This window comes from Urocitellus parryii, chromosome 9, assembly GCF_045843805.1.
Source record: "Urocitellus parryii isolate mUroPar1 chromosome 9, mUroPar1.hap1, whole genome shotgun sequence".
Classification (NCBI taxonomy): domain Eukaryota; kingdom Metazoa; phylum Chordata; class Mammalia; order Rodentia; family Sciuridae; genus Urocitellus; species Urocitellus parryii.
This window is the reverse complement of record NC_135539.1, coordinates 29794439-29817862: the sequence shown is the minus strand read 5'-3', so window position 1 is coordinate 29817862 and position 23424 is coordinate 29794439. Positions and strand designations below refer to the sequence as shown.

General features: G+C 52.8%; 4 protein-coding genes across 5 annotated transcripts; 1 reads left to right on the top strand and 3 right to left on the bottom strand.

The window, feature by feature from the left end:
• The first annotated feature begins 307 nt into the window (after positions 1-307).
• Positions 308-3660, top strand: Lamtor4 (late endosomal/lysosomal adaptor, MAPK and MTOR activator 4). Of its 2 annotated transcripts, none has more exons than XM_026413175.2 (4): positions 308-508; positions 976-1056; positions 2887-3004; positions 3318-3660. In XM_026413175.2, exons 1-4 carry the CDS (start codon positions 506-508, stop codon positions 3428-3430), a joined length of 315 nt encoding a protein of 104 aa, XP_026268960.1. In that variant the 5' UTR covers positions 308-505; the 3' UTR covers positions 3431-3660. The 2 variants fall into 2 exon arrangements, with proteins under 2 accessions (XP_026268960.1, XP_026268961.1); XM_026413176.2 differs by having other exon boundaries at positions 316-508; positions 3333-3660.
• A 270-nt stretch (positions 3661-3930) lies between these two features.
• Positions 3931-8615, bottom strand: Trappc14 (trafficking protein particle complex subunit 14). Its single transcript, XM_026413171.2, has 11 exons — positions 8032-8615; positions 7734-7829; positions 7503-7632; positions 7246-7332; positions 6831-6951; positions 6580-6727; positions 6372-6454; positions 6121-6284; positions 5098-5252; positions 4720-4913; positions 3931-4620 (listed from the first exon to the last, which is right to left on the bottom strand). The coding sequence occupies exons 1-11, from the start codon at positions 8440-8442 to the stop codon at positions 4467-4469; spliced, it is 1743 nt and encodes a 580-aa protein (XP_026268956.1). The 5' UTR covers positions 8443-8615; the 3' UTR covers positions 3931-4466.
• Positions 8616-8867: 252 nt separating this feature from the next.
• Gal3st4 (galactose-3-O-sulfotransferase 4) lies at positions 8868-14911 on the bottom strand. The gene is made up of 4 exons (XM_026413177.2): positions 14837-14911; positions 13367-13679; positions 12878-13181; positions 8868-10230 (listed from the first exon to the last, which is right to left on the bottom strand). Exons 2-4 carry the CDS (start codon positions 13489-13491, stop codon positions 9190-9192), a joined length of 1470 nt encoding a protein of 489 aa, XP_026268962.1. The 5' UTR covers positions 13492-13679; positions 14837-14911; the 3' UTR covers positions 8868-9189.
• A 1303-nt stretch (positions 14912-16214) lies between these two features.
• Positions 16215-21593, bottom strand: Gpc2 (glypican 2). The gene is made up of 10 exons (XM_026413212.2): positions 21428-21593; positions 20606-20764; positions 19962-20284; positions 18993-19073; positions 18249-18411; positions 17870-18000; positions 17577-17729; positions 17354-17493; positions 17092-17267; positions 16215-16474 (listed from the first exon to the last, which is right to left on the bottom strand). The coding sequence occupies exons 1-10, from the start codon at positions 21591-21593 to the stop codon at positions 16215-16217; spliced, it is 1752 nt and encodes a 583-aa protein (XP_026268997.1).
• Positions 21594-23424: the final 1831 nt, after the last annotated feature.

The window sequence follows — 23424 nt, the reverse complement described above, 5'->3', positions numbered from 1 at the left end:
AAAATCACTTTGGGAACAAATTCCTATTTTAAACACAGAGCAGCCTGGGTTAGGCATATGAATAGACTTTAAATAGCTTCCTACACGCATTTTACATTATTTCACTTCAGGCTCTCTCTTTTAAGGTGAAGAAGTCAAACCCAGGAAACGACCTGGTCACTAGTGGGCGATCTAACTCAGTTGAAGCCCTGGGCAGGACTGCTGGAGCAGGCGCACACCCACAGCCCCGCCCACAGGGGCCCGCCCCCTCCTACGACACCCACGCCCTCCGACGTCGAGGGGCGGGAATAATCGACCAATTCGGCGAGTCTCCGGGATGCAACGCTCTGTACTGGCTGGTTAAATTTAATGTTTTAGCAACGCTCCAATCCACAGGGTAGAGGCGTGGCTAAAGCCCGGTGGCGTTGGGCTGAGGGAGGAGACCGCCGGCTGGGAACACGTGACCTGGGCCTGGCGCCGGAAGCTACCTATCTAGTGGGGAGCTCCTCCAGCACCTAGGGCTGCGATGGTGAGTGAGGACGCATGCGCGGGAGTACGTGCTGCGGGTTCTGCGCCCACAGTCTTTGGTTGCCCCCTCCTGGGCCGGCGTTCCACCCTTACCTCCCGTCGGTCCCGGGATGGAGAGGGAATGAAGATGGGAGGAGCGGCGACGGAGCGGGCTAAAGAGGAACCTGTGGGAGGGTGTGCGGGGGCTGGGAGCAGTCTGCGGGTTAGGGGCGGGACACCTGCGACTGGAAAGAGGGGCAGCGCGGAGGGGCGTGTGGGGCAGTGAAGGCCGTCCGGGGCAGCCAAGAGGGGGAATGGAAGGCCCAGGAGATTCCGGGGCAGAGAGGGCAGATGGAAACTCAGGAAGATCAGCATAGGAGGACACAGAAGGGGGAAGGGGGTCCGGAAGGGGCCATCGTCAAGAGAAAGACTGCAGGTGAAGAGGTCCATTGCCACTTGCTCCTCACTGCTCGCATCTTTACCCACTAGACTTCTGCACTGACCCAGGGACTGGAGCGAATCCCAGACCAGCTCGGCTACCTGGTGCTGAGTGAAGGTGCAGTGCTGGCGGTGCGTTCTGGGAAAGGGAAGTGACATGACTGGGTAACCCTTTTTAATTGTGCCCAGTTTCACCTAATTTGCCTTCATTTTCGTCCTTTTACCTGGTAATCCCCCTGGCATACAGTAAGCTTTTGGTAATTAATCTCTGGAATCTTAGTCTTCTAACTGTTCCAAGGTAAAAGAGGTCTACCAATGTTACAAAGTCATACAACTCATTTCAGGTTGGTTGATAAGAATCAACAATGCCCAGATGTTTTCTCCAGTACATCTTTATTCGGTATTTCTTGAAGACATCTTTGTATTTTGTTCTGTAATATTATATAGTGTAGCTCTGTAGAAATATTTGCTCTTTCTGGAGAGACAAGGCTTAAAGTTCAAGGTTGAAAACAGTGCAAGTGTTTTGGATTGCTGAAGGAGTCCAAAAATGAAAGATTCAGCCCTTGGCGTTATAACTTGTGTTATGGGAAGACTTTCTTGGATGCAGAAGTTCAGCTCAACTTAAAAGATGAATGATTGTAAATGGATGGGGGAAAAAGGAAAGTAGTCAGGGCTAGGAACTGGACATATTTACAGGATTGTGACACTGCCTATCTGAATTGATTGTGGGTTGATATTGCAAAGGTTTGTGGGGAAAGGATCTGATTGAAGAGGCCTTGGATTTAATCTTTAGTGTCACAGAAGTTTTGAAAGTTTATACTACAGAAACAGGACCCAGTGATATGGTTGAGCAAGATTGTTGGTTGTATGGAGATGGGCTGGAAGGGAATCTAGGTATAAGACTAGGCTGAAGGCCGTATAGTGCAAGAAGAAATTTTTAGAGAAATCAATATATCCTCGTAATGACTTGATATAGGTACTTTTGTGGGTACTTCTTTTGTAGGAGATACTTCTCCAATCACTAAGACTTTGCACTGAGAAGCCTAGAAGAATGACATGGTACCTAACAAAATCAAGAAAGGAAGTTGACTGGGGAGGGAGGTGGATATAATAGCAGTTAGTAAATATTGCTAGGGATTGTTCTAAGGATCTCCCAGTATTATACCTTGTAACCCTTCCAAGTCCACTAGATAGATATTATTGTCCCTAATGTACTGATGAAGAAACTGAGGTAAAAAACATCTGGGTCCAAAGAGAACTAAACTAAACCTACTTACAAGTCCATATCAGAGGTAAGAGAGGAAGTTGAGACAGTCAACAGAAAGAAGTCCAGGACTACTGTCATTATCACTTAACCAAGGAGTAAATAGAGGGAGTAATTCAAGAACAAAGAAGATGTTTACAATTCAGATTTTACAGACAAGTCAGCAAGTGGGAAGACAAAAAATGAAGTCACTATGGATAGGCACCAGTCTTGGAGAATGATTTTACCACTAGATAGGGACAAGGAAGGGCATTCAGTTTCAAGGGGTTAGAAGATAGGCTGTGGCGCATGCCTGTAATTCCAGTGGCTTGGGAGGTTGAGGCAAGAGGATTGCAAGTTCAAAACTAGCCTCAGAAACTTAGTGAGACCCTGTCTGAAAGTAAAATATAAAAAAGAACTGGGGGTGTGGCTCTGTGGTTAAGTATTCAATACCCCATAGAAGAGGGGGTAGGGGGGGAGTATCCAGTAGAGTTGGATGAGTTGCTTGCTGCTCAGTGGAGGAAGCTGGTATTATAAGGATGAGAAACAGAATGGCATAAGAAGGGAGACTACTATAAAGAGGTTTTAGGTCAGGTTTTCCAAAACTGGGTGACCCCCAGGTATTTGAAAGCACAGAGAGGCAGAGGGCCTATGCCTAGGATTCCTTCCCAATTCTGTAACCTCATTTTCTGCACCCTCCCCTCCCCATTTACTTGCAGTCATCTGGGGATCTTGAGAATGATGAGCAGGCAGCCAGCGCCATCTCTGAGCTCGTCAGTACAGCCTGTGGGTTCCGCCTGCATCATGGCATGAGTGTCCCCTTCAAGCGCCTGTCAGGTGAGCCCTAGCCCCAGCCCCCAGTGGTGGGAGTGGGAGATATTTCCAGATGTTTTAGGGAAAGAAACCTTTCTCCTTCTACCACATTCCACCAATTCCTGGGTCTGTGGTTCAGCCACTTCTCTCTCTGGGATTCCCTAGTGTCAGGACTGAGTAAGCAAGAGAAGGAAGATCTCGGAGCAGCCTCTCTTCCAATCTCTCCACCTTGAACTACAGAATTGCTTTGCCTTTCAATCCCAGCCAGTTTGTGACCCTGTAGAGGTTGTTGTACCCACTAACTCTGTGTTCCCTTCCCCCTCCTGGGTGGGGGAAGGTGTTTCCCCTCCAGTGGTCTTTGGAGAACACACACTGCTGGTGACTGTGTCAGGACAGAGAGTGTTTGTGGTGAAGAGGCAGAACCGAGGCCGGGAGCCCATTGATGTCTGAGTTTGCCAGAGAGCCAGGGATGGAGAAATGGACTGGATCCTTTGGCTTCTGTGATGAGACACATGTGTCCTCCACTTCTTGCTTAGCTTGCTGGAACTAGGGTCTTCTGCTTACCCCCCCTTTCCACCCACCACCTGAAGAACAGAGGTTTTCGTACTTTATGCTGTGTTAAGGAGAATTTGGGCAAGTGTTTTTTTCTTTTCCCTTCTAATAAACATGAGTCTGATGTTCCTAGACTCAGGATGTGTGTATGGGGGAGGGACTGCATCTGGGTGGTTTATACCTTGTGTCTTCCACCTCCTGGACAGTTGTGTACCTCAGCCCAGAGTAAGTGGGACAGGGCCACTACTGGGCATTCTAAAACTGGGGATTGAAAAAACAAGGACAGGAAGGGAGCTATTTGTGTGCATGCTGAAGGGAATCATCCCGAGCCCCACTGGTCTGCTCTTTCCACCAACACACAAACAACAATCATACAACAGTCATTCCTCTCCCTCCTGAATGGGCATTTAATAGTCTTATTTCAGTTGGAAGCTGTAGTTCAAGAATAAGTTACAGGAACAGACAAAAAAAGATACAACTTAAAGTGCTTCAGGCTGCCAACGTAAACATGAAGGGCAGAGGAGGCCACCTAGTATCTCCCCAACCCCTGAGACAGGAGGGTCATCGTCAGAATCCCTGTACCAACACCACCTTCTAATCTCAGCCCTGCGGGTGGGTGGGAGGGAATGCTGGAGGCAGAAAGGACACAATAGGAATGAGGAAAATACTCTGTAAACTTAGAACAAGGATGAAGGGCTGGGGTGGGGCCAGCCCCCCCACAGGAACTTGGGGAAACACTGTTGGCGGAGCACTGCAGCCACACCACCCACTTCACAACTTCTGCCCTCATCCATCAGCAGACACAGACAGGCGGCCCTGCTGGGCTTCTTCATCCACGGTGGGAGGTGTCCCAGGGGACGCACAGTCTGAGAGCGAGGAGCCCTCCAGGGGCTTTGGGTTTCTGTAGTATATGGGGGGGCAGAGCCGCATGGTGCTACTTGACGGGCTCCACCACCAGGACTTTGCACTCGCGCTTGGCAATCTTATCCAGAGAGAGCACAGCCTTGTCTGGGGGCAGGTAGAGAGGGCGGCCAACTGGGGAAGCCACAGGGGGTGTGATGGCCCTGCGCTCCATCACACTTCCTGACCTGGAAGAAGGCAGAGACTGTGGGCTCTGCTCAGCCTCCACCCTGCTCCCTAGTTCCAGCCTCTGCCCAGGCCAATGCCACATCTGCCCCACTTCCTACCTCATGAGGTGGCTTCGGGAAGGCTGTTGGTGGGAGAAGGACTGAGAGCGGCCCAGGCTCGCCTGGTGCCTCTCCACCAAGTCCCGGACAGCAGGGCTGCTGGGGCTGCTCTTGCGAGAAAGGGGCCGGGCCTCAGGAGGAGGGTGGGACACACTGGCAGTGAACTGCAGCTTCAGTTTCATGTGCTGGCTCAGCTAGGTGGGGAGAGACACCTCAGCATTCCAGCTGGCTTCTGGGCCCAGACCTTCCCACTCAACAGATCCAGGTCAGAGCTAGTTCCACTCTCCCTCTGCCCAGCCTTCTAGTGCCACCCATTATCCTCCACAGAAGCTAGGGGCTATGACTGTTCCACCCCAACATCCTGTAGCACTAGCCCACCTCAAAGAGCCCCGTCCTCAGAGCTTGGAAGGCCACACTGAAGGTGAGCGCACTGCCTTTCCGGGAAAAGCCAAGGTTGTTGAGGGGGGTGTGGCAGACAATGGAGTCCAGGGCTGCTTGCATGGCCCGGCGTTCCTCCTCACACAGCTGCTTTCCTGGAGGCAGAAACAGGCACCAGTGAACACTGGACAGTTCCTCAGTTCCCAGAGGCCGCCATCAGCATGGTCACATTTGATTTGCAAAGCATTCTATGGAACAAACTGAGGAAATGTTGTCTTTTGCCAAGGGTTAAGGGTAACAGCAGCTATACAGTGTGTGCCGGGTTTTGTTCCAATTAACTCATTGATCTTCATAACAACCCAAAATATTAGGACTGGGTGTGCGGTACACTATAATCCCAGTGACTTGGGAGGCTAAGGCAGGAAGATTACAAGTTCAAGGCCAGTCTCAACAATTTAGCAAGAATCTATCTCAAAACAAACAAGAAAAGGACAGGAGGGACTGGGGTTGTGGCTCAGCAGTAGAGCGCTTGCGTTGCATGTGTGAGGCATTAGATTCGATCTCAGCACCACATAAATAAGTAAATTATAAAGGTATTGTGTTATGTACAACTAAAAACAATTTTTAAAAAAGACAGGAGATATAGCTCAGTGGTAGAGCGCAGCTAGGTTCAATCCCTAGTACCAAAAAATAAAAATAAACATAAACTATTAGGAGTGAAGACCAATGTCCAAAGAGTAACATAACATACCCCAGGTCACACAGCTAGTCAATGCAAGGTAGAGCTCACACCACAGAATGTAGCCTTATTGTCCATACCCTTCAAGTCACTGTCCCAATGCCTCTCTAAACTCTATTTGTGATCCTGAGGAGACCACCAGGTACACAGCAAGAGCCATCCACTACAAGTCACCTAGGTGGGGCTGGCACCAGATCTAAGCTGTTCTCACTGGTCTACCTCTTTGAATTCTTCCTTTTCCCTCCCTTCCTATGGAACTAAGTCCAGCCGGGCAGCTGACCCACCAGCCTGTGCATGCTCCGGGGTCCACACAAGCCTCACAGCAAGGAAGTCTTGAAGATTGTTGAGCAGTGTGTAGGTGACAGTGAAGCGCTCATAAGTCCGAACAGGGGACTCACAAGAAGCAGTCATCACAAAGCACGGACGGTCCAGGCGGACACTGGGCAGGCTAGGAGCAGTGAGAGAGGGAAGCTAGATGTGGGTCAGGCAGCAGAGGTGAGCAGGATGGTGCCTGGTAGGGGCCCCACACACTGACCGGTAGTGGGTGTAGATGCTCTGGGTGAAGGGCAGCTTTGGGGTGGACCACTGAACCACAGCAATCAAGGGAACTTCTAGGCCCTGCAGGTGAGACACAAACATCAACATCACTTGCATCAGAATTCCCCTCCAGTCTAGTCAAGCCTTTGCCTTCCACTGCCATTTCTTATCCTTTTTCCTCTAACACACCAGCCCTTTATTCTTACCTCCTTGGCTCCTGGAGGGGGCTGCTCACCCGCTCTCAGCTGAAACAGGAAGTTGTGTTCCTCCAGGGCACTAAGAGGACAGGGGAAGCAGCCAGAGGTACCAGGGAGTCGGCAGAAGGAGCCCATGGAGACTTCCCCAGACTGGTGACTAGTTGAGAAGAGAGGACAAGAAGTGAACAACTCCCCATGTCAGAGCTCAGCTCCTGCTCCACCCCTGCCACTTCACAGCCCTGCCCTCCCCAGGACCTCACCAAACATTGTCCACCAGCAGCACAGAGCCATCAGGCATGACAGGTAGATAACTGGCATTGAAGTTGGGGAGGATTCGGATATCCCAGATGGAGATTTCCTCCTGGGAGGAACTGTTCAGCACTGTTGGAAGTAACCAGTCAGCCTCAGCATAGCCAGATACCTCAAGACCACTAGGTACACAGCAAGAGCCACCCTTTATAAATCACCTACTGTGGTGGGACTGGCACCAGATCTGAGCTGTTCTCACTGATCTACCTCCTTGAATTCTTCCTTTTCCCTCCCCTCCCATGGGGCTAAGTCCAGCCAGGCAGCTGACCCATCAGCCTGTGCATTCCCATCAGCCTGCCCCAAGTAACTATCATCTAATCAATTCTCTTGCTGATACCCAAGACTTGAGCCAGCAGATCTGCTCACCCTTGAGCACGGTCAAGTGTTTTCCAGCCACAGTGAACTGTCGACATTTCAGAACTGGAGGGGGCAGCAGCGTCAGCAGGGTGCTCACTGCAGAAGAGGGAGAGGCAAGAAATGAGGGGCTGGGCCCACACTTTCCCCCCAACTCACAGTAATCACTTTCCTCTTCTCCCCCATCAAGCACTTTCCAATATCACCCCTCCACTCTGTACCCCCAAATACCATACTCTGGTTTTTCCCCTCCTGCAGTCTCCTCCCACCTTGGGCCTTGAAAGCACTCTGCTCGCCCCGGAATGTCTCCCCAGGAGATCGGGTCTGCAGCAAGCGCAAGTAGCCTTGATCTCTGACCTCTGGTGCCTCAACCTCCCGTTTCCACACGGTCACTACAATCTGGGTACAGGAGACATTAGACACGGTCAAGAGGAGAGACATGGCAGGGCCTTGAAAGGGTGTCTGAATTAAGACATCAGCTCCACCCTGGCTCAACCTACCTTGGCCTTAGGTGTCCCTGGGGGCAGTCTATCCAGTGAAACAGTGAGTGGGAAGATGACCTCATCTGTGGACACGATGGGTTCCTCCACAGGCAGCTGGGATTGTGAAAGGGATGAAGAGGTCAGGAGTCAGAGGCAGCCTGCAAAGCTTCCTTTAATTTCCGCAGTAACGGTCCTTCATGCCCTCCCCTCTATCATCTGCCTCCTGCCTTAGGTACCCAGCGTCCATCTCCCAAACTGCATTTGGCACCCAGCAAACTGCTCTCAGCCCTGTGCCGTATCACCCCAAGTTCCTCACCGTGGTCGCTGCCCCTGAGGTAGCAGGGCCCGGGCCATGGGTGAGAAGAGGGCTGCAGCCCCGGAACACGCCTCCACCCCCAGGGTCCCCTCCCCCTGGAGGTTCTGGGTCCTGGTCGCTGGTGCCACTGCCCCCTGGTAGCACGCCTCCGGCGCTGACAGAAGCCAGGGCGGCCAGGGCAGTTGCGAGTTCTGCCCAGGCCCCTCGGGAGCTCAAGCCCGGGCCGCCCCCGGCACCAGACCCGGCGCCACCCCGGCAGCGTAGGACCAGCAGGAAGCGGACAGTCTCCCCGAGGTACAGATGGTTACGCCGGGGCAGCGCCCGGTACCGGCCCGGGTCCCCCGCCAGCTCCGCGCGCGGTGGCAGCGGCACGGCCGGGAAGTACATCGAGTAGTCGCACTGGGACTCCATGGGGCCGGCCGGGGGCCGAGGGGCCGGGACCCAGACCAGCCCCCGCGGGGCTGGGTCCGGTGGGTCCGACGCCTGAGTGGTGATGCGCGCAGCCGGCCGGCCCCAGACGCCAGCCCGGCCCGGAAACCCGGGCAACGAACCCCGGAACCCAGACCCCGCGGCGCCGGAATCGCGGTGGGGGCTGAATGACTGGTGAAAAACCGGAAGCGGAAAGGGAGGGGTGTGGCCTCCGAGGCCCCAAGAGCTGTGTGCGCCGCGATCTTGGAGAAGGGGGCGGGGGCGGGGTGCGTTAGGTTCTGCGAGACTGGTGGGAGACGGCAGACCGGCTTCTTGTGGGGGGGAAAAATACTAAAAATCCCTTCAGATCCCGCTTCTCACTGAACTATTCTCCATACCTCCCGTTTCCGTCCTACATATATCAAGTGGAAGTTTCATATCATTTATTCATTGAACAAACATTTCATAATGAAGTGAACATAACCCAATAACGTTTTCTAGAGAAATGGACATACCATTTCAACTCACCATGCCCTAAACTTTCTGTGGCTCTCTCCATCTTTTACTCCTCCCGGGGACTTTGGGGAGTGCTACGTGGACCTGCCTTGGGAAAGTGGAGAGGGGAGGGAGACACTGCTGGGTTTCCCAGTCATAGGTCAGAAAACTTGGGGTCTGCGTCAAGGTAAAGTTCCATCCTTTCCCAGGGATGCAGAGATTGCTTCTGGCGGCCCCACTGTCATCACATGTGTCCTAATCTGTAGCTTGATGCCTAGAGGAAAGTAGCCTTGAAGTCTTCAAGGATATTGAGACTGGAGAGGGAAACTGCTTAGCATCCAGCTTGTCCTTGTACTGTAGCTCAGGGGTAGCCAGGCGTTCACACTCCTCCCGGTCTTGAGGGCTCAAACTACTCCGAAGTGCATAGCCCAAAACTTTAGCTGACCCATACTGGAAGGGACGCAACTGACTGTTGGTGATATATTTGGGGTCTAAAGCCTTACCCCCCTGAAGGCAGTGTTTAGCCATAGCCTCTCTGCGAGCCCGAAGCTCAGCCACAGCATGCTTCAGTCGTCTCTGGCCATATTGTTCTATCCGTGCCCAGAGGCTGCGGTTGAAGTGAACATAGAGAGCCCAGTCCAGGTTGTTCCAGGCTCTGGCCCGAGCGGTCAGCTGTTGATCCTCAGCAGTTAGTCCACCAGTGCCAGCAGCCCTGAGGCCCTGCTCACCTCCAGCCTGAGCATTGTGCATGAAACCCACCACATCATCCAGACCCCAGCACAAGGCATCTGCCAGCAGAACCAGTGATTCATCAAAGTACTCAGCCACCATGACCAGGTCAAAAACAGAGTCCAGCCAGGCCAGGCCCCACTGAATGAAGGATGAGGACCCCAAATTGAAGGAGGTAGGGCTGACTGCCTGGCTGTGACCATCAGCAACAGTGGAAACAGGCTGCAAGAGAGCATTGGGATCTAGGATTTGGGCTCGAGGGCCAGTGCCAGAAGGCAAAACATGCCCCTGATGGGAGTCAGGGTCTTTGGGATTCCCTCTATTGATCCTCTTCTCTGGAGGGAAGGGCAGGCCAAAGTCAAACCATAGCAAATTTCGAGCATAGTAGTCCCCACGGCCTCCAGGCCGGTAGAAGGCTCGAGGGTTGGCCAGGAAGGCAGCCAAAGATGGTGCCTTGCGGAAGGCTGATGAGGTGGATTTATAGTAGGAGAAGGCAGAGCGGGCCAGAGCCGCTGGGTCACGAACAATGGAAAAGAAGAAACTATCAGAAGGCATTACCTGAAGTACCTGCAGAGGAGAGAAGACACACATAGAAAAAAAAAAAAAAACTGAGCCTGGGGGAAAGTAGGCACCAGCCAAAGCCCTACTGATCCCACAACATCCCCACAGCTCTGCTGGGGACCACCAGCTTCCCCCACTAGCTGCATGACCTTTACTTCACATCTCTAAGTCTCAGTTTGCTCATCTACAGAATGGGGATAATTATAGGTTCCCAGGTGATTATAGAGGATAAAGGATATAAAAGGAACGAAAAAACCTGGAGGCAGGCGAGCATCACACGCCTGTAATCCCAGCCACTTGGGAGGCTGAGGCAGGAGGGTCACAAGTTCAGGTCAACCTCAGCAACTTAGTGAAATCCTAAATAAATAAATAAATAAATAAAAGACCTGGGGAAGTAGCTCAGTAGTAAAGTACCCCAGGGTTCAACACTCAGTACCACCAAAAAATATATGTGTGTGTGTGTGTGTGTGTGTGTGTGTGTGTGTGTATATATATATATATATATATATATATATATATATGAAAGAAAAAGAACTGGAATATGCAAAGTTCATAGAGTATTAATTTCCTTGGGGCTTTCTGACTGCCCTGGCGGTAAAACCTCTAGGAAACAAACTTTGTGATCACTTCTTCAACAAAAATCTATTGAGTGCCTCCTCTGGGACTCTAGGTCTCAGTTCCAAGAAAGGGAGTGGTCTTAGGCCACCCGAGGAGGGAGGTGGAATGTGTCTGAGAGCAGAGAATAAAAAGGGGTGATAGAGATGATGCTGTAGGGCAGCCCAGGGTAGCAACACTTCAGAGTCTCCTAGACACCTTGGAGAGCAAAACACAGGCCTGGACTTGGACTCTGGGGAGCCTTGGCCCCTTGGTAAGGTGTTGCCCCAAGGGCTGGGACACATGATTCCACATCTGAACAAGGACAGTGGAAATCAGGCTGGATCATACCCTTACATAGCTCTTCAGGCTGATCCACATCAGAATCTAGCTCCTGGACCCTCTGTGGATTTCTGTCTCTGAAAAGGACTTTCATCGTTGAATCTGACCTCTCTGTGTCTTGATGTTCTCTGACCTGCTCCAGAGGCATGCCTGAAGGGCAGAGCCTTTGTCTCTTTGAACTGTCTCTTTGAAGGCAGAAGGGAACAGTGAAGAGAACACTCTGGCATCAGATGGACCTGGAATAAAATCCCAGTTCTGCCATTTACTAATTGTATGACTTTGGGGCAGATGAATAAGCTTCTCAACAGCCTTTATTTCTCTACCTATAAATCTGGGTTAAACAGCTACCTGGGAGAATGTGGACATGTCTGTAACATGGCAGGTATTGGATGAATGGTGGTGACAAGGAACCATCCTAACCACTAAAGAAACTTACCTCAAAATTCACTGCCATTGCCTCACACCCAACAGGAGCCCCTTGCTGCCTACCAGACCACCCTCACACTCCTCCAGCTTCAACAAAGGGACTTTGTAACCCCCACTGAAGTTTTGCCATTCACACACACTACACATACCTCTCTGGCACAGCTGTGTGCATGCTCACACGCACATCAACAGCCACATGTTTGTTGATCCTCTGCTCCAAGAGTGGTGGGTGCGCTCGCTACTGTCTCAAAGCCATGTCCACTCCATCCTTTAATCCTGCTTCTCTAACAAACCCCACTCCATTTGATAAATAGACTCCCTACAATTCCAAATACAAAAACACATCCAGGTCCTCAGAAGGAGCCTCTACCTCAGAGTAAAAAGACCTGAGTTCAAATTCTAGTTTTGCCAATTTCTGTTAATGGAGGTCACTTAGCCCACTGAGACTCAATCTCCATTTCTGTGTAATACTTTTGTACTTCCTTCACGGCAAGGCGATGGTAAGACCAATATCCAGCACTCAGTAAGTATTCTACGAAGGGGGGCTGGGGATGTGGCTCAAGTGGTAGCGCTTGCCTAGCATGCGTGAGGCACTGGGTTCAATTCTCAGCACCACATAAAAATAAAATAAAGATATCGTGTCCACCTAAAACTAAAATATAAATATTTTTTAAAAAGTACTCTATGAAGGGTAGTTCCTTCCCTATATGCTTTCATTTGCATGTTGATTGTCTTTCTACAAGAGTTCTTAGGTCCTTGTGTGTTTCCATTTGTCCCCCCCCATAAGGACTAAAGTCCCAAGGGTCAGCACTGAACTTCTGTCCAACTATTCTGCCATGCTCAGCCAAGAGCTTGACATAGAGCTGACATAAAAATCTCAAAGTGTGGCAGCTGGTGTGAGGGGAGCGAAAGAAAGATGAGTCAGAAGGTCCTAATGGCAGAGCAAGGTCCCTGGTAATAATAGTGAACACTGTGAAGGGCAAGGGACACCTGGAGGGAGTGCATCCAAGTGCATCCAAGTTAGCAGGACACTGACACCAGGGGAATAAGTTAGTCAAGGAAGGAGACTGAAGTAAACCCCCAGATGGGAGAGGGGAACACTCTGCACCCAGAAAATCCAGGGGAAAGAACACCTGCAGAAAAGAACAGGAAATCCCACCTTGTGGCCCCCATGTCCACTTGTGGGTAAGGTGATGCCTGGAGATCCCCAGACCCTCCCCTGGAGGTCTTGGCCGCAACCCTAAATCCATCTCTTTTTGGCCCCACCCCCTCACCCCCCTGAACCCCTCACCTCTTTCAGGTTGAATCTCATGTGATGACAGAGGATATGGAAGGGGGGCTGGGTGCCCCCACCCTGAGGATGGTAGCCTTTGACCTGAGAGGCCCGGAAAAGCCTTGGGTAGCCGAACTGGTAGCGGGTGGGGAGGGCGAAGCGCAACCCATGCCGGTCCCCGTAGCGATGAAGCAGGCTCAGCACAGAGCTGCTCCCGGATTTATGTGTCTTCAGGAACACAAGTCGCTGCCGGGGTAGGCAGGATGGAACAGCTGATCCCAGGGAGGTGGTCCAGGACTGTCTGAGCTGCAGCCTGGGTAACCTGGGAAGAGATGGGTAAGGAAGTATCCTATCCTTCACCAGCAAATGGAGCCACTGTCTTCTTGTGAAGAAAAAACAGAGGGCATAGAGGCTCCCCTAAGTCCCCAGGAGTCACAGCCCCAGGTTAGAGGAGGAAGAACAAGTGGGAAGGCATCTACTGGGAGATGGGACAAGATGAGGACTCACCTCCTCTGGAAGGCCCCCCCCAAGAGCTGGAGGCCAAATCCGATGGTCATGAAGACTCCCAGAGCCACCCCCAGGCTCCGAGGCCCCCAAAGTCGCATGGTCCTGGCAGGAGACGAAGGACCCATGTGGCACAGGGAAAGGGGACTCTAGACAGGGACAAAGCCAGGGCCAGGAGCACAAGCAGAGACAGCTTGAGATAGCCGTGCAGCCGCGGAAGGTGCCGTTTGGAGATCGGGGGGTCATTCCCCAGGCCTGCTCCCAGCCCTGGTTGAGTCTGCCCCCTGAGTTAGCAGATTTTTGCCTCTGTCAGCGTCTAGAAGGGAAATGAGGGGGAAGGAGGGGAGTCTAAGAAGATGGCTAGAAACTTCTCTCCTGCTGCTGCTGCTACTGAGACCTAGTTTAGGAAAGGGGAGCAGTAGGGGTGCTCTGTAAACCAGATCCTTGTAGGTGGTCCCTCAACTATTCCTTCTGCTGCCAGCCTGTTGCTTGTCTCCAGTCCCCGCAAATCCCATACTCAGTTTTCCCGGAGCCTCAGGGATTTCAAATGGAAGGAGAGAAAGGCAGAGCCCTTATTATGAATGAAGCAGCCAGTGAGAGAGATCAGACCAATCTGCTCATTATGACAGGTCAGGTCACTGCTGGGTCCCTGACTTCCTTCTGAGCCCCTCTGATGGTTAAAAATGGGGATCAAGAGCTCCCTTCTGTGGCTAGGAGGGGAATGGAGGAGGCAATCAGGAGGAGGGGAGGATGGACTTCCAGGAGTGACTTTGTAACTAGTATGGGCTGCTGTTTCCTAAACGCAAGCTGCTTGTCTCCCCACTGTCCCAGCACAAGACAGACCCCAGTGTACGTGTGGGGCTGGGGGAGATGTGGCGCTATGCATGAAACCCACAAGATCCCTGGGCACACATTCCCATCCCACTCTCTAACCACGATGGTGCACCAGGAGCAGGTACTGAGAGGACGGAGCCAGAGAGAGGCGGAAAGACACAGAGACAGAGACAGACATTGACCCTGGAAACCGAGATGGAGAAAGCCATATGGAGCTGCTGCCTGCCTTCCCAGGCCCAGTTTCCTAATTAACTGGGAGTCTGGTTCCACCCGCTTCAGATTACAACCAGTAATCTCGGCCCCTCTAACAAGCCTGGACAGCCCCCTTCCAGAGGGGATAGGGGTGACCCCAGCCAGAGAGAACCCACACTTGCTACCCAGAGAACTGCCCCCTCTGGCATCGCCCTCAAGATCCGGCTTTGACTCCTCTGTCACAGCTTTTCACTTCCATCCATCTTTATCTCTTCCCATTACCCTTGATCCCAGCCCTCTGTTCCCTCCAGCTTTTGGAGACTGCTCGGTCTGTCACCAGTCTTTTGTTGGTGTCCTCTGAGGTTGTCTCTGTGAACCCTAGGGTCCTCCCATAAATTCAAGGGGTCCCTCCACTGGCCCCAGCCTCGGTTTCACTCGTCCACTCACCAAGGCCCGAAGGGGAGCTGCGGGAAAACTGGGTCCGGCCCTCCCGGCCCTCCCGCCTGCCTCAGCCACCGCCTGGCTTCTCACTCAGCTCAACTTTCCTTGCAAACTTTCTCAGTGCCCAGGCTCCTCCCCTCCCCTCCCTTTGTCCCGCCAGTCCAAGCAGCTGCTCCAGCTTTGATCGCTAATGCTGTCTCTGGCCTTTTCCCTCCCTGCACATTTCCCTCTGGTTAGGGCACCCAGACTGCCCGTGGAAGAAACTTTCACCCTCCTTTCACTTATATCAATTATATCTTTATCTCTCAGCTTTCTACAGAACAAAAGATTCATTCAGGTGAAAGAAAGAAAAGAAGGATGAAAGAAAGAAAGGGAGGAGAGTTGAAAGCAAACACTGTCAGGGAGGTGACGAGGTAGAGGTTGACACCCAGACAACGAGGGCCCCCACCCTGAGAGCAGGGGCCAGTGGTGTGGTAATATTAATCATGCCTCGCCTTCAAAGAGAATTGCACAGGGCCAAGGTGTTTCCTCGCAGTTGTTTGGGCTCCATATTTCTCCCAGTTTTACAGATGAAGATGCTCAGACTTAGAAACCTGGAGACAGGGGGCCATTCCACAGACCTGCTCCCAGGAGACAGATTCCAAGAGAGGTAAGAAACAGGCAGAAACTGAGCCAGTCAAGATGCCCTGAAGCCTTTGTTTGGAGCTGGGGCTCAGGAGGAATGCTAAACACAGAGAAAGGCACACAAAGGGTCCAGTAAATTGTCATTTATTTGTAGATAAACAGTCAAACACTGAAACATGAAATGGGACCTTGTGAAGGATGTGGATGGTAGAGATCAAGCAATGAGCACCCCCCCCCCGTTTTGTATTTTACTTTTTAAAAAAATGACATTTAAAAAACTCAACAGAACTCAGGCCCATAGAGCCTCACAGCCTACTCACACACACCAACCCCCAGCCCTACATCCCATCAGCACCCAGCATTGTCCATTTCTAAGACCAGGTGCCCCCCACCCTCTTAGTTCCACCCCTCCCCACTTTCAACTTCTTCCAACTCCATCCCCCAATGGCAACTCTAAACGCCCCCCCTTTCACCCTTATCGCTCTTGTGGAGGGGGTGCTGATCACCAGCCCTAGCCTTAGAGGACAGCAATCACACTTCTTTCCTAAATAAATACCCCCATTACCAAATGAAAAAATAAATACTGTGAACACCCACCCACCCCCAGCCCACCAATGGGAATCTCCTGGATTCGGGGCCCCAGCCATTCACTTGCAAAGTCCCTTTTCTACTCTCTCAGTAGCCCCCTTCGACTCCTCCCCAGGCCCAGCTGAGGGGAAAGGGCCATGAACCCTTCTGATGCTAGGGCACCCCTCCCCTGTTATCGAGGTCCAAGCATGGCCAGGGCTGAGGGGAAGAGAATGAGGACCGGTGAGTTGTGAAGACCAACAGACATCCCCCCACTCCTGCTCCTGTCCTGGTTGAAGCGGGGACCACCTCTTCCTCTGCCCCCACTGCTGCTGTCCCTTCGAGGAGGGTGATGTGGCCTTGGAGGCCAGGCAGCAGGGGCCACAGGTGCAGTTCCAGCCTTCCAGTCATCTGCATAGTGGAATCCCCCTCCAGAGCCACTGGCATCCTCTTCTGCAGGGAGGATGAGGGACAGAGACAGATGGGGTGGGAAAGAGAGTTGGAGAGAGATCAAAAGAGGAGGAAGAGAAATCAAGATTAATACAGAGACAGAGACACGGGTAAAACACAGTGACAGGAAGGCAGCAGAAGAAAAAGCAAGATCAGCAGACGTGGGGATGAGAGAAGATGATGGAAGATGGGAAGAGACAATGCAACAGGGACAGAAAAAAGGGACAGATAGAGGATAAACAGGAAAGAGAAAAACAGAAGTACACAAAAGCAGGGAGCAGACGGGAAGAGAGGTGGGGAGGAGCCAGACAGGAGAGGGGGAAAAAATGAATGTGTCTTGCTTCCCCTTCTGGAAAATTCCAACTTGTGGTGCCCACCCACTGTCACCTCCACCCTTCTCCAGCAACTCTTTGCCCTTTATTAAAAACATCCCCCATTATTCTGCATTTCTGTGTCTCTCACTACACCATAAACTCAAGGATGATGACCCACTTATTGGTCTTTTACCCCTCTCTATCTGTGATGTAAGAGCCCAATAAAGAAATGAATGAGAACTAAGAGACGCGAGGTGGGACCGCAGACAGTGGGCGGAGCTCGCGGACAGAGGTGGCGGGTCTCACCAGCGTCTTGCATGTCCAGGTCTTGTCCAAGCGCCGCCGCCCGCATCCTGGCGGTGGCAGAGCGGAGCAGCAGCCGGCGACGCCGCGTCGGGACGTCGGGCCCCGAGGTATCCAACCCCAACTCCGGGTTGTGGGTCTGATCGGTCCGGGGACCCACCACCACCGGCAACTGGTACCTGTGAGTACAGAAGCCGCGAAAACTCCCGCGAGAGCCCACGTGCAGCCCCCGCCACCGCTGCCACCGCCGCCACCCAGTTCTCACCGGCCTCGCCCAGTCCCGGTCCAGCAGGGCGCTGTCTCCTGCGAGATATCTGCCGCCATGCGTGAGTCCCCACACACAGTCAGGGGCAACCCGACCCAGAAGCCCCGCAGCCGGTTCAGACGCTCTCGGAGCTCCCACACCTGCGCAAGCAAGAGGCCACATGCCGAGTGGCAGCGCTCCCGGGAGGGTGCCCCCTCCGCCCCGCCCCGCCGAGGTCACTCACCAGCCGGTGCAGATTGGTGCCCGCTGCCGTCGTGGGCCGCTCCTCCTCTGGTGCTACCCTCCACGGCCATGGTCGACCTGCCTCTTCCAGGGGCGCGGGCGCTCGGCGGTTGCGGGCTGAAATCAGGTGGGGGGTCCCGCATTCCTGAAACACCTGCGCACAAGAGAGCTCTACACAGTCATCCCCCTGTGAACCCAAACTGTCCCCGTTCGCACCTAAAGCCTCCCAGATGCCCATAATCTATTATCACTCTCCCCAGCCAAGGCCTCATTTCCACTCTTTCCTCCTCATACCTTGGCTGACACCCTCATACTGTTTTCCTGCAGATACATCAAACCCTCTGAGATCTTCACCCCAATGGACTCGGCAGCCAGCTCAAAGGAAAAAGGCCCCTGGAGCTTATCAGCCAGGAACAGGAGACCATCTTGAAGGAGGGGAGAAAGAGAAAAGGGGTGCAAGGGGGTGTACAGTGAACTAGGATGTTCCCACAATCCTTACGGGGGCTTCAGAGGGAAGCAGAAAAGAGTCGGGGCATTCACATGAAAAGGCACCGTCTTTCCCTTCCTCAGTAGGGCTTTAGACCCCCTCCCCAGTTCCTCCCACCCACCCTTACACAGTCTCCAGCCCTCCTCCAGGTCCTCCTCTTTCCCAGGCTTTTTTGAATCCCCTCACCCAAATAGTTGCCCCAGTCTGGCTCTAGTCCTCTGTTGCTCAGACAGCCACTGGCCACGTTGAGGCAGAAGCCCCGGCAGGGCATAAGTGAGGGGACTCCCCGGCAAAGGGGGCAGCCGATTAGACGCATCAGAGCTTTCTTGCAGTCTTCAGATACCTGCACCTTGGGGCAGAGAACCAGACTCTGTCATCCACAAACACCTTGGCTGCTCTCAGACAAATCTGACACTGAGCACAAAGAAGTCAATACTTGGTCCCATCTCCCTAAGTTACAGAACAATAAGTTGCTGCATATGAGGTACAGGGCTGTTGACCCCATGTTATAAAAGGTGAGACCAAAGGATTGCCAAGCTGGGGAGGGAGATTCCTAGGGGCCAATTCACAGATCCTCCTCCATGGGAGGTGTATTACTATTGTGGGGGTAGGTCTGAGGAAAGACCCAAGGACTAGAGTGAGTCCATGATGATTCGAGAGGGAAGAGGCAGGAGGTAAGGTTGGGAGGTTAGAAGAGGATAGGTAGTGGAGAGAGGGCTTCAGCAGGGAAAGGGGAGTCAGTCATGGAGATCCAGTACTCCAATCTTTGACTCCCTCCTTCCTGATTTACCCAAGGATGCCAGAGCCTAAAGGCTGATAGGGGAAGGCCTCAGGCCTCTACTACCAGTTGATGCCTGTCTTCCTCAAGGGCTCTCTCCCACTTCTGCCTCCCCCTCCCTGGTCCCTGCCCACACTCAAGCCCCTTCTAACCTTAAGTGATTCATCAACCACGTTTTTTCCAGTCTCCAGGCCCTGGACAAAGGCCCGAGCAGCCACCAGGGCCCGAGTTATCTGAGGGAAGGGAAACAAGGTGAGAAAACTCCACAAAGTTGTCATAGGTCAGTTGAGACTGGGGCCAAGGAATGAGCAGTGGGGTTATCTTGGGGTGGGTAGTGTGTTGGGTGGTACAGAGAGGCAGGTTCAAGAGATCCAAAGGAATTAAAGTCTAGAGGGATCAAGGGAACTGGATCAAGTGTTCCACAGGCTGTGTATCAGAACACTGAATTTGAAGCTAGAAGATCAGGCTGTGAGACACAGCTCCACCATACTACTACTGGATGTGAGACCTGAACCTTGGTTTTCTCATTTGTAAAACAGGGATACTATTATTTATATCAAAGAATTAAGACAATTGAATAAAACAACATATGTCAAAAGGCTTCTTGATTATTGCATGCCTTGTACATGTTCAGTTGAACCAGAGGAAATCAAGATGTTAGGATTTGGGGAAACTTGGCAGAAAGGTGGCTGGGGCTGAGAGCAGGTTAGTGTTTATAATAAAACCAGGGTAAAGAATGGGAGTGGGGGGACTGGGATTGTGGCTCAGCGGTAGAGCGCTCGCCTAGCACAGGCAGGATCCAGATTCAATCCTCATCACCACATAAAAATAAAGACATTGTGTTGTGTCCATCTACACCTAAAAAATAAATATTAAAAAAAAAGAATGGGGGTGGGGATCCAATTAAAGGAGACTAATGAGCACTGGATTAAGCACCTCAGGTGACTGAAGCTTGAGATAGGGACTACCAGGTCAGAGTTGGCTGAGACACAAAATGGGGAAATCATGAGATCAGGGGTAACCTCCTTTTTGAGAGGGTCATTTGTTTGGATCTGAGTGGCACACAGTTCAGAGGTCACTAGGTTAGCGGTGGCTGAAGCTCAGGCCTCCAGACCCCTCACCTGTAGGCGGAGGCGGCGGGGCGAGTCCCCAAAGGGCTGCAGAGAGTTATCAGAGGTCGAGGCGAGGTGTGTGAGGCAGAGCAGGAAGTCAGGGGGGAAGCTGTACTGCGGGTGCATCAGGGGGAATGCTCTCTCCAGAAGCTGTGCCCAGAAATCCACCAAGGTGTCCTCTAACCCCTCACCAGACTTCTCATAGTAGTCCCACAGGCGAGAGAACAGGCTGTTGAAGATGAGGGCGTGCTGGGAATACAGGCGGCCATAGGAGTGCGAGAAGAACTGGGCCAAGGATTGGTGGGATACAGAGAGCATCTCCCGAAAAAACTCTAGCAAAGGCAGGGAGCAAGGGCAGAGGGTGGTGAGGACAGAGAAGGGAAGAGCAGTGAAAGGGCAGAGGTAGGACAGGATGGGGATGGGGAGAGAAGAGAAAAGTGAATTAGAAACTGAGTAATTCTCGGAGACCTGGGCAGACTGGGAATGAGGGAAAGCAGGTCCTGGCAAGAGTTTGGGATGGGGACTGGGGATAAGCAGGGCTGGGCTGGGGTGGAATATCTTAGGTTAAAGTAGAGAAAGGGGACAGGAAGCTTGCTAGGGTCACAAGCATAGAGGAGAGGTGTGAAGTGCATTTGGGGACCCCACATCCTCACCATTAAACTTTCTGTGCCGGGCAGCCAGTGTGTGAACAAGGAAAGAGCCACTATCTTCCACTAGGCTTTGGAAGGTGGCCTCAGTATCACTGATGAGTTTCTGTTCTGTCTCACTGGAACAGCAGGTGTACTCCTGGGGACAGATCTGGAGGTGCTCACCTGGGCAGAGGAAACCGGGAGAAATAATGGCAAGGGGTATTATGAAACTCCGTCCATCTCCCACCTATCTCTGGGGCTATTCTTTCTCTCTCACCTGTCTGGTCTCTATTGTTTGCCTCCTCATCCCCACCTGACCCCTCTTTATTGTCTCCTTACCCATCCCAAATCTATTCCCATTAGTCATGGGATCTCTTTGCTGACCCAGGACCCAATTAGTGACCAGTGTCCTTAGGTGACCCTCCCCAATAGGCACACCTGGACCTCAAGGAACTTGCAGGGTAGCTTCCATAGGATGTGCAAGGGTGGGTTGTGCAAGAATGGGATGTGCAAGGGTGTTGTTACTTGGTAAGCAAGGAAGTCTTATCACAGAAAGGTCTCTAGAAATAGTGAAGAGAACCTCACTGCGAAGAAAGACACTTGGGGAGGGGTGCTTAATTACCAGAGAGAGATTCCCGTGGTGGGGGTGGAGTAAGAGCTATTATGTGATCAGGGGGTTTATTGTGATCGTAGAAAAGAAGTTATAGGAGGAAGAGAGAGATTTTTATGGGATGAAAAGATTATCATAACGTTCACTTTGAAAAGGAAAAGAGTTATTGTGAGATGGGAAGGGTCTGCCACCGCCCCTCACCCCGCTATTCTCTAGTCATCCTGTTTTCTACTCACCTGAGATCATGGAGGGAGGGATTAGGTTTAAGCTATATCCCCGGGCCCCCAGCACCTGCCGGGTGTCTGCACAACTCCGGGCGACTTTTGCCTCGCTCCCGGGTCCCGGTCCGGGACCCGGACACAGAGGCAGCAGCAGAAGCAGGAGAGGTCGCAGCACGGACATAGTTGTAGCCTCCCTGGGACGTCTAAGAAGGAAAGAAGAGCCGCCCCAACTCCAGAATCTGGCTTTTGGCCGCAGGACCGCTCCACCAGCCAGAGAAAGAGCACGACCCCAGAAAATTGAAAACTGGGCACGATAGCTGGACCAAGCAGCATCTGCCGAGACAATGGGAGCCCGGAGCCGGACAGGGGCGGGGCCCTAGGCGGGGCCCCGCCAATGATAATAAGAAGCTGGCCTCGGGGGCGGGGTCAAGAGAGAAATTAAGCCAATGTACTGGGGAAGCTCGGCAGGAGGCGGGACGCGGCCACGCGAAGGCTGTTAGCGAGGTGGGGGCGTGGTCCCTCTTGGGGGCGTGGCGATTCGGTTCGGAAGGCGGGGCCTGGGTGGAATCCAGCGTTTTGCACTCCAGAAGCCTCATGGAAGGGGTGGCTTCATCCACCACATTCGGACTAGTAATATAGTCCGAAACTTGACCAATAGAGGGGGAAACTGGACGCAGAGGGGGCGGGCCCGGGGTGGAGCTCAGTTAAAGCAGAGGGCTAGAGCGCGGGAGTCCACAGGACAGAACGGCACGCCTGGCGGCTACACGAGGTCGCCTACCGCAGCGTGACTGAAGCGTGGCAAGCACGAGCTCCAAAACCCTCGCGACAATTCCTAGCCCTGGAGGCGGGGGCGGGGTGAGCGTTGGTCTCGCGCCTGCGCACAGTGTACCTCGTGCCTTCCCGCGTTTTTCTAGATTCTTCCGCTTTTGAGAGGGAAGCCGCGGTCTCCTGTGGTGAAGGTGGAGTGCCACACAGAGACCCAAAGGAGCCCAGGAGGTGACCTTTTTTCAACCGTACTCAGCCAGAAGTCACTTCCCGACTCAGTGAGGTTCCCCTTTGACCCAAGAATAGCCCGCACCAACCCTCCTACCCCTAGTAGACGAGCTCCTTCGCCCCGTCTGTATCTCAGTGGCCTCCGCCGCGGAGAATCCAATCTCCAACCCCCGAGAGGGTGGGCTCTGGTGAGGTTCGGAGGCTCTTCAGCCCGAAGGAGCCCAATTAACTAAGGGTGCGACGCAGGTTCCGCCTTCGGGAAAAGTAGAGCGCTCGGCTCCTCGAGCGTTTCCAATGGCGCCTCCACCCCGAGGCGGTGAGAGCTTCCCTTCCCGTCCCACGTGGAATCAGGAAACGGATCCCGGGAACCACAGCCCAGGGTGCTTTATTTATTCATTTATTGATTGATTCTGCCTTTCCCTTATTCGTTTCCGTTTTATTTTTAATTTACCACGTGAGCCTAATTCTGCACCAAGCGATTTACGTTTCCTCGGAAGTCCCCGGGAGGGTCGCGTTTGGAGTGAGTTGTGCCTCACCAGCGCTTGGGGAGCAACTCCAGTGCCTCTGGCCAGTTTCTGGGACGGTGGGACATTTTTTTTTCTTTTGGCTAGTGCTGGAATCCAGCAGACCCAGAGTCGCGCGTGCTAAACCAGCACTGAGCTACACTCCAGCCCCGTGGGGTGCTGCTGTCATTAATCCCTAATTATCCCTTGATATGGTTAAGTCATCTCTTGTCTTATTTTTGGCAGGTCCCGCGCCGACCCCGAGTCCCAGAGCAGTTCCTTGGAAAGAAAGGGACTGGGCAGGGCTGGGAATGGAGAAGTGGGGTAGGAGCCCTTTTCCTGTCTTTCTTCCCTCAGGCAGATCAACATGCCTACCCTGAGGTCCTCCTCTCGGCTTCAAAGCTCATCCTCCCCAAGCAGTGTGTCCTCCCCACTGCACAGAACTGTTGGAAGTACACTGAGGGCATTGTCGACTTCTAGTTCCTCCATCAATCTGCCCTATGATGACAGGGACTC